At 43.8% G+C, this 16,971-nt stretch overlaps 1 protein-coding gene across 8 annotated transcripts in view; it reads right to left on the bottom strand.

Moving 5' to 3' along the window:
- Positions 1–16,971, bottom strand: part of CACNA1G (calcium voltage-gated channel subunit alpha1 G) — a 468,525-nt gene that overhangs the window by 208,530 nt on the left and 243,024 nt on the right. For all 8 annotated transcript variants that reach the window (XM_029600643.1, XM_029600645.1, XM_029600651.1 and 5 more), the window contains exon 4: positions 4,153–4,250. In XM_029600643.1, coding sequence (XP_029456503.1) covers positions 4,153–4,250 — 98 coding nt within the window. The remainder of the gene's footprint in view (positions 1–4,152; positions 4,251–16,971) is intronic.

Raw genomic sequence — 16,971 nt, 5'->3', positions numbered from 1 at the left:
CATGGGACCGGTTGTCAGTACTGAGGGGAGAAGTGGCAGAACAATTGGATCCCAGGAGAGAAGAGTAAAGGAGAGCAGGGGGTTCCAAAAGAGGGAAGGCAGATGTCTACATGGCTTGTGTTGTGTCTTGTGCTCCTTTTGTGTATTATCTTTCCTTCGTTTATCCATTGTTCCAAGTATGCGGATAAGTAAGTGCACGCTCTTGTCCATCAGTCTTCTGTGTCTGTAAGTGTATTGAAAGAGCAGGAGTGAGAAGATGTGGCTAGAGAAAGAGAATAAAGAATGAAAGAGAGCGAATAATTGTGGGTGGGTGGATTTGGCAGGAGTGTGAAAGGTGGCAGTGAGAGTAGGTGTAGCACGGACTAGAGGGGAAGGGATTTTAGTGCCAGGGGGAAAGTGGAGGCTAGAGGAATGAGGCCTAGTACAGCGTATGTAGAAGCAGAGAGGCAGGAGGTAGTGGTGAGTCAGGCCAGAGGGGTGCGGGAGGGGGCCTACATAGTCCAAGACAGCCCCATTAGTCACTAAGCGGAGAACACTGGGCAGCAGGGCATAGGGAAGAAGAGATGAGAAAAGGACAAGGAAGGAGGCATCAAGGAGGCAAGAACTCTCAAATGCACGTGCCTTCTGTGACTGTCCCAGAGGTAGAGAAGAAATGGAAAGTGCAGTGGAGTTGGTGGAGGAACAGGAGCTAGAGGTCGGACCAAGCACTACAGTGGTAGGCGCACAAGAACATCCCTGGCAGCAAAAGACTGTATGTGTAAGAGAATAGTATGAGACGTCAGTAGGACATTAAAGGGGACCTCCAAGGGAAGAGCATGAAGGTCTGCAGCCACGATTAGCTCTTTGCTCTGCTCTGATGTTCCTATCCTTCCTCTGCCCCAAAGAATCTCTGGCCTCCTCCCCTCCTCTGTCTCCGTAGCTCCTCTCTTTCTCTGACCCTTCTACTTTCTGTTCCTCTTCCTGTGTGTGGGTCTCTCTCTCTCTCTCTCTCCAGCCTCCTGTCTCTCATTTTTCCCTCTGCTCTATCTCTTCCCTGTCCTCTATTCCTGCCTCTTGAAACCCACAATGCATCCTGCAGCTGAGCCCTTGAAACAGTGAGCATGCTGAAAAATCTTTCACCTAGTCCAATATATGTTACATTTTAGGTCTTAGCGAGCACATGCTGAACAACATGGAATGCTCGCCTCCATCCGTTATTTCCTGCGTGACCCAAAATCCTAATTTGCATCCGACCTTCCTTCATTTACATGCATGTGCATACATTACCCTTAGCTTATACATGCTATGATCTTCTGGGACCGGTTTAGCATGCAATTGGGGACCAATTAACTAGTTGGCCCTTTTGAAAATGTACTAGGGCCGAGTGCCTAAATTTAGGCTCCTAATTCCATTAGGGTCCTAAAAAGTGGGTGGTTACAGGCATGAAGATAGGGTGGGCAAACAAAGTTAGGAGCTTAGCACTGATTTTCAGCATTAGACTACTAATTTAGGGCCCTACATCTAGGCAAATGAATAGCAGGCCTAAATTTAGGGACCTAAATTTGTGTCAGTTTTCAGCTATTATAAAATCGTGTGCCCATGTGTGCGCGCCGGGTAAGGGGTAATAGCGCATGGAAAACACACGGTCAATCCTCCCGAAACTAATAGCGCTCATCACATGCAAATGCATGTTGATGAGCCTATTAGGTAGTCACCCGCAATACAGAAAGCAAAATGTGCGGCCAAAGGCAGGAGTTAATTTCAGATGGCACCAGGCAAGTGTACAGAAAAGCAGAAAAAACTGCTTTTCTGTACACCCCAAAAATAAAAAATATCTTCTTAAAAAAAAAAAAAAATCTGCCCGTGGCCCGTGGGTTGGAAAACGGATGCTCAGTTTTGCCAGCGTCCTTTTTCCGAACCCGTGGCTGTCAGCGAGTTCGACAACCGACGCCGGTAAAATTAAGCGTCGGCTGTCAGACCCGCTGATAGCCGCCGCTTCCCGCCAATAAGGAGGTGCCGGGGATGCACTAGTGTCCCTAGCGCCTCCTTATTAGCGTGGGCCCTAATTTAAATACTGAATCGCGTGCCCAGGAGAGGTGCCAGGGCTCGCATCGGGAGCGCCGGCTCTCCCGTGGATTTTACTGTATGGGCCTGATTGATGCTTTTATTGTTCTTTGAGTAGAATTTATTCTCTATGTATGTCTGTTATTTCATGAATGTTTTTATTGTGAACCACTTAGAATCTTAGATAATGTGGTACACAAATGTTTTAATCAATCAATCAATCAATCAATGAGCCCCAGGGAAAGAGAGAGGGGGATTCACCCCTCTTCTCTCCTCCTCTACCCTGCTGGGAGAAGGGGGAGGGTGATATAGAGAAGGCATGCTGCTGCCTGAGTCCAGGGAAAAGACAGGCGTTTCCAGGAGGATACTGGTGCTGGGGAGATGGTATGGGGAGGTGTGAGTGTTGGGGGGTGGAGGCTGCTTAGCCTCTATTATTATTGCTGGGTGGGGGAAGGTATTATGTTGGGGTCCCTGAACTCCCGCCTTCATTGTTTTGTGTTTGGGGGTAGAGTGTTATATTGAGGACAATGAGTCCCTGTTCTTTGTGTGTGTGGGTTGGGGAGGTCTTGTGTTGGGGGGGGGGGGGGGGGGGTCGCTTGTCCCTGTCATTGTTTTGAGGAGGGGGGTGATGTTATCTCCAGGGTATGAAAGTAGGAAAAAAAGCATTCAGTCTCTGAGAGCTGTGTCTTTGCATGGTAGAGGAGGAACTGCATTTCTGTTTATTTCTCCTGCATTGCACTGCCTACAGAGACTGGCTTCTTGGGGTTTCCAGTTCAGTTTTTGTCTGCACACTTCTGTATGAGTTGTAAGTTGATCCTTGTTCTGGCCGGGGGACTGAGATTAGGTGCTCTGCCAGCATGTAGTTTCGGTGTAGGGATCTGTAGCAGCCTGGCTTGTTCTGTTTTCCCCAATAAGAGGTGTGTTTGTGTTCTAGGGAGCAGTGTAACATTTACAGTGTTGTCTTTTCACAGGCTTCGCAGCTGGTTGTTGGGAAGGATCACTTTTTTTTGGGGGGGGGGGGGGGGGGGCTGGGTGATGACCACTCCTCCAAAGAACTGCATGTGAGTACCGGCACTTATTTTTCTAGAAAAAAAAGCTGAAATTTGGAGAAAAAATGGGCCATGGACATGGCATCTTCTCTGTTGAAAATGGGTGGTCAATTCTAAACTGCAAAATTTGAAAAGTACTCCAAATCTCTATGTATGCATGGTTTGTTCTCACTTCTATAGTACACAGAAGGGAATTCTAAGGATTAAGACAGTAAAAGGCCTGATTTACTAAGGCTTTTTTCTCCTTCTGTTTCTATGGGGAAAAAACACTTAGTTAATCGCACGCTATGACTCTTGGACATGTAGGCATTACATAAGAAGATTGTTTCCAGTCTGAAACAAAGTGTAAGTAAACTTATTTCAATGCACCATGAAGAGGTCAATATTCAAAGGGTTTTGTCTAGGTAATTCCCCAGTTTTGCTCTGATTAATGGTGCAAACCCCATGGGAAAAAAAGTGCCTGTGAGCTTTGCACCAATGCATGCAGTTTGATTATTGTCTCCATAAGTAGTAAGAAAGTTTTGATATGTAAAACTTCAGTCTCTGTCCTTCAATCTGTCTGTTTTCTCCTCTTTTACCTTTACCCTCTCTTTTTGTTTGCTTTTCATTTCTCTTCTACTTTCCTTTTTATTTCTATTTTTCTAAGTGCCCATCACCATCACCACTTCAAACCTCTGGCCTAGTTGGAACCTTGTCCCAACCCTACTCTACCATTCATGATGGGGGAAGGGTTTCATTCATTGGCACCAAGAGATTGTCTCAGATTAGATCCCAGCCCTTTTCCTCTATAGCCCAAATGTTGTCTCATTAGTAGGAGGGCCCACAGATTATAGCTCTCTTCTGAACCTGGCAGCTCCTTCAACCCTGAATAAAACTATTAAGCATTACTGTGGTACATTGATTGAGGTTCCTTCCCTCCCAGGATGGGTAATCACTGCCTCCACTCTGCTTTCAGATCCTGCCAAGAGTCGGATCTGGGATTAAGCCCTACATCCTTCCTCTGGACCATCAGGCCAACCAGTGTTTCTCTATTCTTGAAGACAAGACCAAGAGGACTTACTGGGAACTCGGTTAATGGCTCGCAGAGGCCGGAGGACCCGGACAGTTCGCACAGCTGAGAAACTCACATTCTGCAGGTTGAGAGAATACTCCAACATCCTACAGAAAATACAAAAAAACCCACAAAAATATATCAAACATACTCAGCAAAGCAGATAACAGTAGAGATGATGAATCAAAAAAAGAAATCCTATAGGTCTGAAGATACCTTCATGTCTCCAGGTTTTCAGTGAGGCAGAATCTAGATAACACCAGAGCTCAATATATTCTATTCCACCAAAGGTTTGCACATTAGAATATTAAGATCTTCTTTTTTATTCATCATTTTAATTTTCTCACATTCATACTGTGCTCCCAGGGGTCAGCTACCAGTTGGAGCAAAAACCATCACTAGAAGGAGATTAATTCTTACATTTTGGTATTGCTACTTATTTCTTTAATTTGCAGCTCTGGTCTTAATTTCCTAACTTATCTCCAACCCATAGACGAACAAATAAAGAAATACCAGCCTCTGTCATGCACACATATAAAACAAAATACACAACCCTCCAATCAGTACAGAATGGCAATTATATTATTCTCTTAACTTTCCTCTAACATACATATAAACCCAGATATACTAACTTATTTAATATCACTTATTACCCGCATCCCAAACATACATACAGGGATATATCATCCCTCCAATGTACACTCTCAGAGAGATATACTGCCTCTCCCCATGTTTCACTCAGAGAGATACTACCTCCTTCACATACACTCATAGATACACCACCCTTTCCACGCCTGCTCATAGGGATATACTATCACGTCCCTATACACTCAGAGATATATTGCCTCTCCATACACTCACAGAGATATACCACTTTCCTCCCATGCACACGCACAAATTTATTCCACCCCTCCCATGTACACTCTTAGGGATATATCACCTCTCTCAGGGGCGCTCACGGGGCTATACCACCCCTTCCACATACATTCAGAGAGATATACCACCTCCCCCGCCACACAAGGAGATATATGCCTTCCCCACAATGTGCACCGACAAGGAAATGCTACCCCCTCCTTCCTTCCCATTCAGATACATTCAGCCGAGGGCCAGTCACAGTACAGCTGTTTCATTTCTTATTTCTTGAAATGAATTTACTATTACAAAAAAAAAAAAAGTTGCAACCCTGAAAAACCACTTGGGAGGAATTGATTTTATTTTCTGCCAGCCACCTGTGCAGGGGAAAACCATGCGACACAAATGAGATGGTGGTAAAGAAAGTGAGGGGAAGCAGTTTTAGAAACTCAAATCATTTCAATTAAATCTGAGCTGAATAAAGGTGGCCCTTCAGACTGAATGAGCACCATGCCTACAAAAAAAACCAAAACGCACAGCAGGAGCTGCTCACTCAGGACTTCAGGGTCCTCGGCGTTAACACTCTGCCCTAACCCTTCCCCCATATTTCAGCACTGTAATCACAATGTCTTACCATCTGACTTTTTCAGTATTAGTCGCAGTGACCTTAACCTCTGTACACAGTGTCCTTGACTTCTGTGTTTCAGCACTCTGTCTGTGTTCTTAACCCCTCTGTGATTCAGCAGAGAATCACGCTGCCCTTAACCTCTCTCAGGTTTTCCGTTGTACAAGAAAGCAGAGACTGCGAGAAAACCCTTTATAAATCAAATCCGTAGCGCCATATTTTCCCTCTTATACGCAAGCAGACGGATTTCTATTGTCAGGGGATCCTGAACAGGCATCGCCTCCCCTACGAGGGAATCTAACGTAGCTGCATTAGAAACGCTGGTGGCTGTTGGCCAATGAATTCCCCTTCCTAATCCTTCCTTTGCCCACTTCCACTCCACTCCACTCTGAATCTCACCACCAAAGGTTTATGTAGCATGATGGTTTGCACTTTCCTTCCCCATGGGGGGCTTTGAACATTGCCAGCCCTGACAGGCCTGATAAATGGAAACTTGACTTGGGTAGACTGTGTATTTAAAGTCATTCATAAAGTAGGATCATGTACTGGGGGCTCTCTATCCTTAGCTGATTCCTAACCTCATTTTTTATTTTGTTTTCATCTTCTCTTTGAGCTTGCATGCCATAACACACTAGAGATGAAAACTCCCCAGGTTTCTGGACACCAGTGTCCCCGGTGCCTCCTAAATTCTCCATTTGGAGATTGAGTGTTCCAAGCGTCAGAAGATGCAACATTGAGCCTCTGTGCAGTCCTTTTTGTTATGAGCTAAGGTCATTTACACACACTTACTTCAGTTTTGCACCCCTCTTCCCCATGTAATGCTCTGCTTCTTCTACACCAAACCTCTCCTTCTGATGGGTTTCGCAGAGAGGTAAAGATCTTACTAATTGGTCTTTTTCACCAGTGTAAAGACTGCTCTTTACCTGTGCTTATCAAATGGGTTTACATTTACTTATTTATTCCGCACTGTGCCATTTGCTTTAGAAAGGTTCATTATAAAAAATCTGATGCAGGTCAGTAGAGGTCAAAAGTGGTATTAACTGAAGGTAATTGGGTGACTGATGTGAAATGAGCTTGGATTTGGATCTGGGATTTAACTTCTCACCTTTCCAAACCAATGCTCAAGGTGAGTTACAATTCAGGTACAGTAGGTAGGTGATCTCAGTTGAGTTCTCACTGGACAGGTGCTATAATCACTATAAACCACCATCACATAAAGCATTATTTATTTATTTATTTGTTTTTAGAGTTTTTTTCTATACCGGTATTCGTGATTAAGAATCACATCATGCCAGTTTACATATAACAAGGGGGTGTGAACACAGAAACGGAACATTAACAAGTACAAAGAGTTCATAAAGTTACATTACAACAAGGTTAATATAACTGGGGAGAGAATTAGAGTAAGATACTTTTGAAGTTGATATTCAAAAGTTTTGTACAGGCAACTTCTGGAGTTACCTGTACAATACCAAGATCTGAATATCCCCTATTCCCCTAGCCCCATCCTGCACTGACCACGGAAATTCTGTGTGCACAAAATTTATCCGGATGAAAAGGGGTGTTGATGGAGGTGTTTCAGGAGAGAGAACTAAATGCTGGTGAGCACACATATTGACAGCTGTCCAGCAAAAGTGATGTGCACAAGTGTGGTCAAAAAATAGCTGTCCTGGTGATTACCTACATTTCGGGGTTGGAGCTTTGCACGTCTCCTGATTTGGCCTTATTGAGACTTTAGGATTCTTATTCGGTTTACCTTTGATTGAAAGCATAGCGAAACACATCAATACCGACACACCAGCTATACTCCTGGGGGATTTTAATCTCCACGTGGACTCATCTCCTCGTTCACCCAGTTGTGAAACTTTCCTCGACACACTTAACTCCATGGGTTTCATACAAATAGTTAATGAACCCACCCATAAAGCAGGTCACACGCTCGACCTCATTTTCATTAACCACGGCCTTACTCCCTCCTCCCTTTCAACATGCCTACCAGTTCCTTGGTCGGACCATAAACTCATCACCACCGCACTTAAGATACACCAACCTACCCCCCCAAAAAAGCAGAACAACACGGTCCAATTCAGAAAGCTTTGCAGCCAGGAAACTCTCAGCAATAGCCTCTCCGCAGAACTTAACCACTTGGACCTCACAGACGCGAACTCAGCAGTAGCTTCCTGGACCAACATCACCAAAAAAGTGGCCGATACTACCTGCCCAACTATCACCAAAGCCTCTCAAGCAAACAAAGACAACAAAAAACCGTGGTACACTCCAAAATTGAAATCCATGAAACAGGAACTCAGAAAAAAAGAACAGCTTTGGCGTAAAAATCCATCATCTACCAACCTCACAGCATTTAAGTCCATGATGCACCAATACAGAATCTCCATCCTCCAAGCAAAGAAAGACTTTTACTCACAAAAAATCCACCACTTTCTCTTTGACCCCAAGGCGCTTTTTTCCTTGGTTTCGTCCCTTACCAAACCCCCCTCGACGTCTATACCAGATGATAAAGCTGCAAGCAAAGCAGAGGAACTTGCGACCTATTTCAAAAACAAGATCCCGAACCTATTAACTCAAGCCAAGAAAAACAAAGATACTACGCCTTCAACACCTCTAGCTGCCATTCCACCACAAAAGGCAAGCCTTGGGGAATTTGAGCTGACCTCATCCTTAGAGATCGAAAACATACTAAAAAAACTTAAACCTTCTTCTCATCCCCAGGACACCATCCCAACTAACCTCCTCATCACCTGCTCTAAAACCATCTCCAAACCTATCGCCCAAATCATCAACTGCTCCTTATCTCAAGGGCTAGTTCCCGACCCTCTCAAAATGGCAATCATAAAACCACTCCTAAAAAATCCAAATCTCTCTCCAGATAACCCGGCCAATTTTCGCCCAATAGCAAATCTACCCCTCATCGCTAAAATCATGGAACGAATTGCAAATAAACAACTGACAGAATACTTGAGCAACAACAACATTCTTTCCCCTTCGCAATTCGGCTTCCGCCAATCTCGAAGCACAGAAACTCTTCTAATCTCATTAACGGACTCCATCCTACTGAACCTTGAAAAAAGACAACCTTGTCTACTCATCCTCCTTGACCTAACAGCAGCATTTGACACGGTCAACCATAATACACTGGTTGAGCGTCTGTCAGCCATTGGCATCAGAGACGTCGCCCTCGCTTGGTTCAAATCTTTCCTTCAGAACAGGCATTATAAGGTTAAGATCAACAGGGAGGAATCTCAACCAGTCAACTGCAACCTGGGAGTCCCACAAGGCTCTTCACTTTCTCCAACCTTATTCAAAATATACCTGCTCCCACTCTGCCAGCTCCTCCGCAAGCTAAATCTTATCCACTACCTATACGCTGACGATGTTCAGATTCTGATTCCTATTACGGATTCACTTCAGAAAACTCTGGACTTCTGGAAATCATGCCATCATGCCATCAACAACCTGCTGACAAGCCTCAATCTGATTCTTAATCAAAACAAGACAGAGTACCTTCTCATTTCCCAAGATGGAAACCACCCACAACCTATCACCAACCTGGCCTCACAATTAATCCTATCCCCACAAGTCAGAAACCTGGGAGTTATACTAGATAACCAAATGAACTACAGATCTTTCATTAACAACATCATAAAGGATGGATTTTTCAAACTACAAGTCTTAAAAATATTGAGACCCCTCCTCCATTTTCAAGATTTCCGATCAGTTTTACAAGCAATCATTCTCAGTAAAATAGACTACTGCAATTCACTACTACTTGGCCTCCCTGCTAACTCCACAAAACCTCTACAGATGTTGCAGAACGCAACAGCAAGGATTCTAACCAAGACAAACAAAAGAGACCATATAACACCCATCCTGAAAAATCTACACTGGCTTCCTATCAAATTCAGAATACTTTTCAAAGCACTCTCATCAATCCATAAGGCAATACATAACATCGCCCCACTAGAGCTCAAGATCCCTCTTCAACCTCACACCTCAACCAGACCAGTGAGACAAGCATACAGAAACAACCTACAGGTCCCACCGATGAAGACAGCATTAAGTAAAAGAGCTTTCTCCACTGCCGGTCCCAAACTTTGGAACTCTCTCCCATCAGACCTCAGACTAGTGCAATGCCCCAATGTATTTAAAAAAAGACTCAAGACCTGGTTATTCAACCAAGCATTCTCCTAACTTCAGCATTTATGTGTATTCCAACCTATGATCCCTTTCATTGGTAACCCCCAGAGAGCAATATTAAAAACCTAGCCTTATGCCCAACACCCGTTCGTAACTCCAGCCTACATTAGGCCCCATATCTGTTACTTTATGTTGTTAACCCCAATTATTTTTATCCAAGTTCAATCTACCTGTTTATTGTAAGACATCCTCTTGTCATTGTTATTGTTTAGAATGTAAACCGGACTTGATTAGTAATTCTGTTACTGGAAAATCGGTATATAAAAGTGCTAAATAAATAAATAAATAAGTTAAAAACCTGACTACATCAGCCATTGTTGGCTGCTAGATTCACTATTTCCCAATCTTGGAAAGGTATACCTCTTTTGGACAAGTGGAAATCTCAAGTTTTTTAAATAGCCGAATTGAAAAGTTATTGCACTCTCTTAAAGGTTCTCTTAAACATATCTGAGCCCATTTGGGGGACGTTTTGGATGTTTATTTTTGATCTTGCCAAATTCTATTAACCACTTTAAGGAGTGAAGGTAATTTATAATCTCTATACAAAAATCACTCTCAAATATGGGCCACCATTAAAAAACATTATACCACTAGTGAAAAATGAAATGTGGGTTTGACGCTTGTTGAAGACTGTTCAGCATTCTGTTCCCTTGACCAAGATTAATATTTGAAACCAGCCAGCATCAGGCCATGTCATTATCTGCATGCTGAAGTCATTGATGAAGATTTCTCCTTAGACAAATATCGAGATAAGTTTTTAACTGCATAAAAAATTTCATTCAAAAATGGTATTTTGATGTGCCAGTGGGGTACACAGTGATTAAACTTCAAGACTTGTTTTGGTAAATGATCACTCTGTCTCATGAGCATTTTACAACTAAGCCTGTGATGAGTGAACCCACATTTCATTTTTCACTATTGTTATAGTGTTTTCTAATGGTGGTCCACATTTGAGAGTGATTTTGTTTAGAGATTATTTTTGATCTTGCGTATGTTCTGGTTGGGAACAGTCCCTCTGTACATTTTAACAGTTTATGCACTGACATGCTGGATTTTGGCTGCCATATTTTCTAGCCTTGGTCATTTCTAATATATGGCTGTAGGATGTTCCAGATATTATTTCCATTGACCTATTTTATTCCATATTCTATAACATTTTTTATGGATGTATATTCTTATGGTTTCATTTCTTGTATGTTTGTTTATCTTCTTAAAATTAAAAGTTATAAAAAAAAATAGCTGTCCTACAGTTATCCTGGTAAAGTTATATGCGTAACTTTATCCAGATAAATTCAACAGATTTATGCAAAATTCCTGCTGAATATCCAGGTAAATTTACCTTCTTGCCAGCTCTCTGAACATTGACCTTTCTTATTGATGGTTTCTATAGAGAGGCCAAAGAGAGTAGCAGAGGCACAGAGACAATTACTCTCTTACCCTGAAGTAATGAGCACTGAGAAATGTTGTTAGGGCACATGTCAAATTTAATGTTAAATTTGTCAGAGCAAATGTTAAAATGGTGGAAACCCACCCTGCAACTGCCCCATGCTATATCTGTTCTGCGAATAACTAGAGGACTTCTCTTTCCGAAGTGCTGTAAATCCAGCACCTTTCACAAGCAGTGACCTCACTAGAAAAATGCAAATCAAAAATAAAATTTAAAAATTTATGAGTTAAAAACTATCATAACTATTATATAGAGGCTAAAAAATCGTAGACTCTCAGATGTTCAAGCACAGCTCTTCCTAATCCTGCTAGAAGTAAACACATATGTAAAGTAGCATAGAATCTTGGATGGTGAACATTCTAACCTGGTGGCTAAGAAGCTCGTATGGATGTGCATTCATTTAAAATAATGCCAAATTTGTGACAAATGACTAATTTGTTTTATTCGTGAACCCACAAATAAGAATGGGCACTTCCAATGAATGAAACTTTTGTCATTCGTTTCATTTGTTTGCATATCCCATAGAATAGCATTGTCTGCATTCAAGTGCATTGTAAATAATAGACCCTACCTGAGGCTGGTCAAGTGGGAGTTTCCATAGCAACCAGTCTGTGTGTCTATGACTTGTGAGAGGTCAGAAAGTAACCAAGATCTTTTGGCAAGGAAACTAGATTGACAACACATGGGAATGTATCAGTGAAGTATGTTTCTAAATCAGCAAATCTCTGCTCTGCCTATTCTTCTTATAGTATGTGAAGACTGTTTGAAAGTGAATTTGAATCTTTCTCTCAAGAAAGAAACATTGCTAGCTGTTGTGTGAGTTCTGTTGTCCATATTCCACAGTGTTTTAAATCAACAGTCTGCTCTTGTTCAACATCAGAAACATTCCATTCCAATCCTTTAGGCTGCTGTGTGAGTTCATCTGTAACATCTCACTGTCACTGCCACTGAAGAGGAAGGTTTGCATGTTAAGCCTTTTCTCCTCTCTGGAGGAAGGCTGAAGGCTGCAACTTCTGTCTGCAGTGCAGTGATTGATTTAAGTTTGAACCTGTTGCAGTGAACTAGCAAATGTACCAGTCAGGCAGCTAGCACTAGTGCTTCGCTATCTATGCCACAGTGCATAAGTGCTTTTTCTATGCTCTCTATCTGTCTGGGTCTGTACACCAGGGTCAGTGTATATTCAAAGAAAGCAGGCAGTCACTGTCACAGGTTCAGCCAGCCACTTTGTAGATTCATTTTTTTACTGCAGTAATAGTGCACTCATGGCTGTACTCATGCACATATATACTAGCATTATTCATTATTCTCTTGCATGTGTGTTGTTCAGTGCACTAGTGTGAAGAGAAAAATATAGTATATTAAAATAGTACTGTAGTATATTCTGTTTGTGTGTGATCACTCAGTTTAGTCACAAACCTTCGCCTGATTGAAAATGATAAAGATTAAAACATCTTTTATCCAATTCATCATTTAAATCCCAGTAAGCAGGAACAGCACCTGATAAAATCACATCATGTCAGGCAAAGGTAAAGGCCATAGCAAGGCCGCATTAGGAAAAGCATTCTTTTTTAAGAAAATAGTGAGTCCCCCAACCAAAATAAAGAGGGATTTTTTAAAATCCAAAATATCAGCAGAAGAGACAGGCATGTCAAGCCACAAGAAATTGAAATTTGGGGAGGAGGATATGCCAGCATCAGCTGTATCTCAGCCAGAATCTGTGTCAGGGGAGAAGGAAAGGGCAAACAGCAGCCGTAGTGTACAACCACTACTAGTGCCTGTGGAAGTTGAAGTATAAGTTGTAAAACCTAAAGCACTGGCAGCACAATCAACCACTGATGTAGCACAGGCAGCAAAAGCAGTTATGTCATCCTCTTCTTCTGAATCCTTTAAAGGATTTCCTGAATCAGAGATGGGAGAGCTGTTTGCAGTCACTGAATTAGAAGGATTAATGAGTACTGTTTTAGCCTCCACTTCATTGATGAAAGAGAGAGAGACAGGAGTTGATGCTGGAGAGTAAGAGTCACACTGACAGTGCAGGAACAGAGCATGAGTGAATCTTTTGCCCCAGTTTCTCAGGATCCATCTGTCTCCACTGTTACTTCAGTGCCATCATCTTCCACCCCCAAGGATGCAGACAGAGGCAAGGAATCATGAAAGAAATCTGTGATCTGGAGCCATTTTTAAATCAGGGAGGACCCACACTTTGCACATTGTAAATATTATGCAAAGGAGGCAAGTGGACCATTTAAGTAATTCTGGGATGGAGCATCACCTGAAGAAGCTGTTATGTTCGGTGGTCCATGGGACGTGCCACATCTTGACGTGGAGAAACACCGTCAGCGCACAGTATTGCCTCCCAGTGCAGAGAAAGCCATCAGCTATCCATGAGGTAGAATGCTGCTGTCACTGACATGCCATGTCTTCCTAGGCGCATGCATGCGCCTCTTGCCGACATTTAAAGGGACCATAGTGGGAAAGTCCACGCATCCCCTACTGATGACATCAATTACATCAACCCCATGGCCCTATAAGAAGGCAGCATTCCAGACACAATTTGTCTCAGCATCAGGTCCAGCTACTTTCTAGTAGTGCATGTTGCTTCCCTGCATTCCAGCTTGTCTTTAGTCCTCATCCAGTTTGTCTCCTTCTTCGTTGCCCATTTGTTCTTGCCTTTGCTTGCCTGCCCTGCCTATCCGTCCCTCTTCTCCTCCTTGGGATGCATACCTGGTTTTGACCTTGGCTCGAATCTTGGATATGCCTAACCGCCACCTGCTTATGACTCTAGCTAACTACAGACCCGCCTCCAGCAGAGACCCCACCTAAGTCCTGCTGGCCCCAGCACCCAAAGGCTCAACCCTTGGGCAATGTGGGCTGGTATAGGTAAAGGTCCTGACCGGTCTCTGCTTTGCCTGGATCCGCCTGCCAACAATGAGAACCTGCAGGATGCCTCCCTGCAGTTAGAGCCAATTCTGACTTGGCCCAAGGGTCCACAGACAACAGAAGCAGCATTCCCTTCAATATGCACTTGGGGATAGTGGAGGAAGCAGTAAGGGGCTCCTTCTGCAAGACAGAGGACACTATTTAAAAAGGGGGCGAGTGTTCCTCAAGCTGCTTCCAAGCCTTCAGCTACCAGTCATGTGGCAAGACCAGCAGCAGAAGTCCCCAGTTATACCTAGGAAGCGACAGTCCACAATGGAGGAAATGGGGTGGTGTTCAGTGGCACTGTCACAGGGAAAGAGGCATGCAGCATCCAAAGTGGGGACTAGGGCTATTGGCGAGATGATTGTTTTAGACGAATAGCCCCTGTAGATAGTGGAGAACATGGGTCTCAGGCGGTTGCTGCATCTGTTAGTGTCAAACTATAAAGTGCCCTCCAGGACTACTGTCAGCAGAAAGGTCATCCCCAGTTTGAACAAACATTGGCATAGCTGCATCCAGGTGCTGCTGGTGAAGTCACAGGGGAGAAGTGTGCATGTCACTGGCGACATCTGGACATCCACAAACACTTCACACTTCTTCCTCTCTCTGACAGCACACTAGTGGGGCCTGGCTGAGGTAGGGGCAGGTAGCAGCTCCAGAAGGGACGGAGTAAGAGGGTGCTGGTGGATGGGGCCCATACGTTGGCCAATATTTTATGAGCCATTAAAGGAATTCCGGAGGGCTGGCAGCTGGATCAGAAAACCAGAAGTGTAAATGCAGGGTTTTTTGACAATGCTCCAATATGGTAAAGGCAGTATCCGATGGGGGATATTAGAGTGTATGATGCTTTGCTCACATCCCGCACTTAGCAGTGAAGGAGGCCCTGGGGCAGGGGGTCCAGGGAACCACAGAATATCTACCTGATTGGTTTAATAGAGTATAGGAAAATAGCTGGGCACCTCCACTAAAATGTTACGGTGGGGGGCCTTCTCTGTGAAAAGCAGGAGGAATCAGAGATGCCTCACAAGTGTCTCATTCAAGATGTGGGCACCTGCTGGAATTCTACCTTCATGATGCTGCAGGGGCCAGTGGAGCAGCAGACACCCCTGCATGATCTGACTATGGAAATGGAGATAGGTGTGCAGGCTTCCCTAGGGCATCATGATTGATCAGTCATGCAATCCTTTAAGGATGTGACAGAGGAGCTGAGTGCCACAAGTGCCACCTTGGGGGATGTCATCCTCATAGTAAACATCCATTAGAAAGGTTGGAGGGCTTTCAACAGGAAGAGCTGAGGAGCTGCGCTGTCTGGCATTTTTGTAAAACAGGTGACAGAGAGACGGACCTCAAACCATAAACCCCCACATACTTGTTTGCTTCATTATGTGATCCACGTGTAAAAGGGATACTCTCACTGGAGGCCAATCTGACACATTTGAAGAGCATGCTGACAGAGGATGTCTGTCAACTAGAGCACCAGATGTTGAGACAGAGGAGGGATGTAGCACAAGAGGAAACACCATCACTGGCCAGGTCAGGCAGTAGTGTAAGACAGAGCAATACCCTGCCATCACCACCGAACACTCCCTCCTCCACAGTAAAACCGAAACAATCCTCACTTTTGTCCCAGGTGATCATGAAAGCAGCTGGGAAGAAAGACACACGTCCGATAACAGCAAAGGAGAGGGCAGCTCAGATCTCAGTGATACGCTATCTCGCAGAGCACATCGAGGATATGGACACAGATGTGCCGGCATATTGGTCCACAAGTCCAGCATCTGGCCAGACCTAGCGAGAGTAGTTCAGCACTATCTCTCTTGCCCAACAATGAGTGTCCCACAGCAAAAGAGTATGACAGGGGACATCGTAAGCCCTCATCGCTGCAGGCTGTCACCACCCTTGATGGAAAAGCTAGTGTTCCTAAAAATTAATCTGCCTTTGCTTGGGTATCCAGATTTGCCATGCGAGTGGAAAGACAAATGAAAGGAATTTGAAGGTCATGGAGCTCCTCTGCCTGTCGTACCTCAAATACCAGCAATAGTGCTTACAATACATCCTGCATCCAGCAACATCCACATCCAGTGACTGACTATATCTGCTGCTGTATCCCCAACACTGCCGGATCACACTTCTGCAATCGCACTGCTGTTGCCACTGCCCAGGCCTAAGATGCCAGATCAAGGGCCACACCACACCGAAAACTGAGTCCTGCTGTGTCCCCAATACCGTCAGTTGGGTCACACATCCACAATCACACTGCTGCCCTTATAATGCACCTTTATCGCTGTATAATGAGACTGCACCTGGTTGCAATTCTGTTTGCCGCATCTCAAAAAAGATATAACTGCACTGGAGAAGGTACAGAGAAGGGTGACCAAAATGATAAAGGGCATGGAACGGCTCCCCTATGAAGAAAGGCTAAAGAGGTTAGGGCTGTTCAGCTTGGAGAAGAGAAGGCTAATGGGGGATATGATGGAGGTCTATAAAATCGTGAGAGGTGTAGAATAGGTAAATGTGAATTGGTTATTTACTCGTTCAGATTACAGATGGACTAGGGAGCACTCCATGAAGTTAGCAAGAAGCACATTTAAAACAAATTGGAGAAAATTCTTTTTAACTCAATGCACAATCAAACTCTGGAATTTGTTGCAAGAGGATGTGGTTATGGTAGAGAGTGTAGCTGGGTTTAAAAAAGGTTTGGATATGTTCCTGCAGGAGAAGTCCTTAAACTGCTATTAATTAAGTAGATTAAGGAATATCCACTGCTATT

Source organism: Rhinatrema bivittatum, chromosome 4, assembly GCF_901001135.1.
Source record: "Rhinatrema bivittatum chromosome 4, aRhiBiv1.1, whole genome shotgun sequence".
Classification (NCBI taxonomy): Eukaryota; Metazoa; Chordata; class Amphibia; order Gymnophiona; family Rhinatrematidae; genus Rhinatrema; species Rhinatrema bivittatum.
The sequence above is the reverse complement of the archived record's forward strand: the minus strand, read 5'-3'. Positions and strand labels throughout refer to the sequence as shown.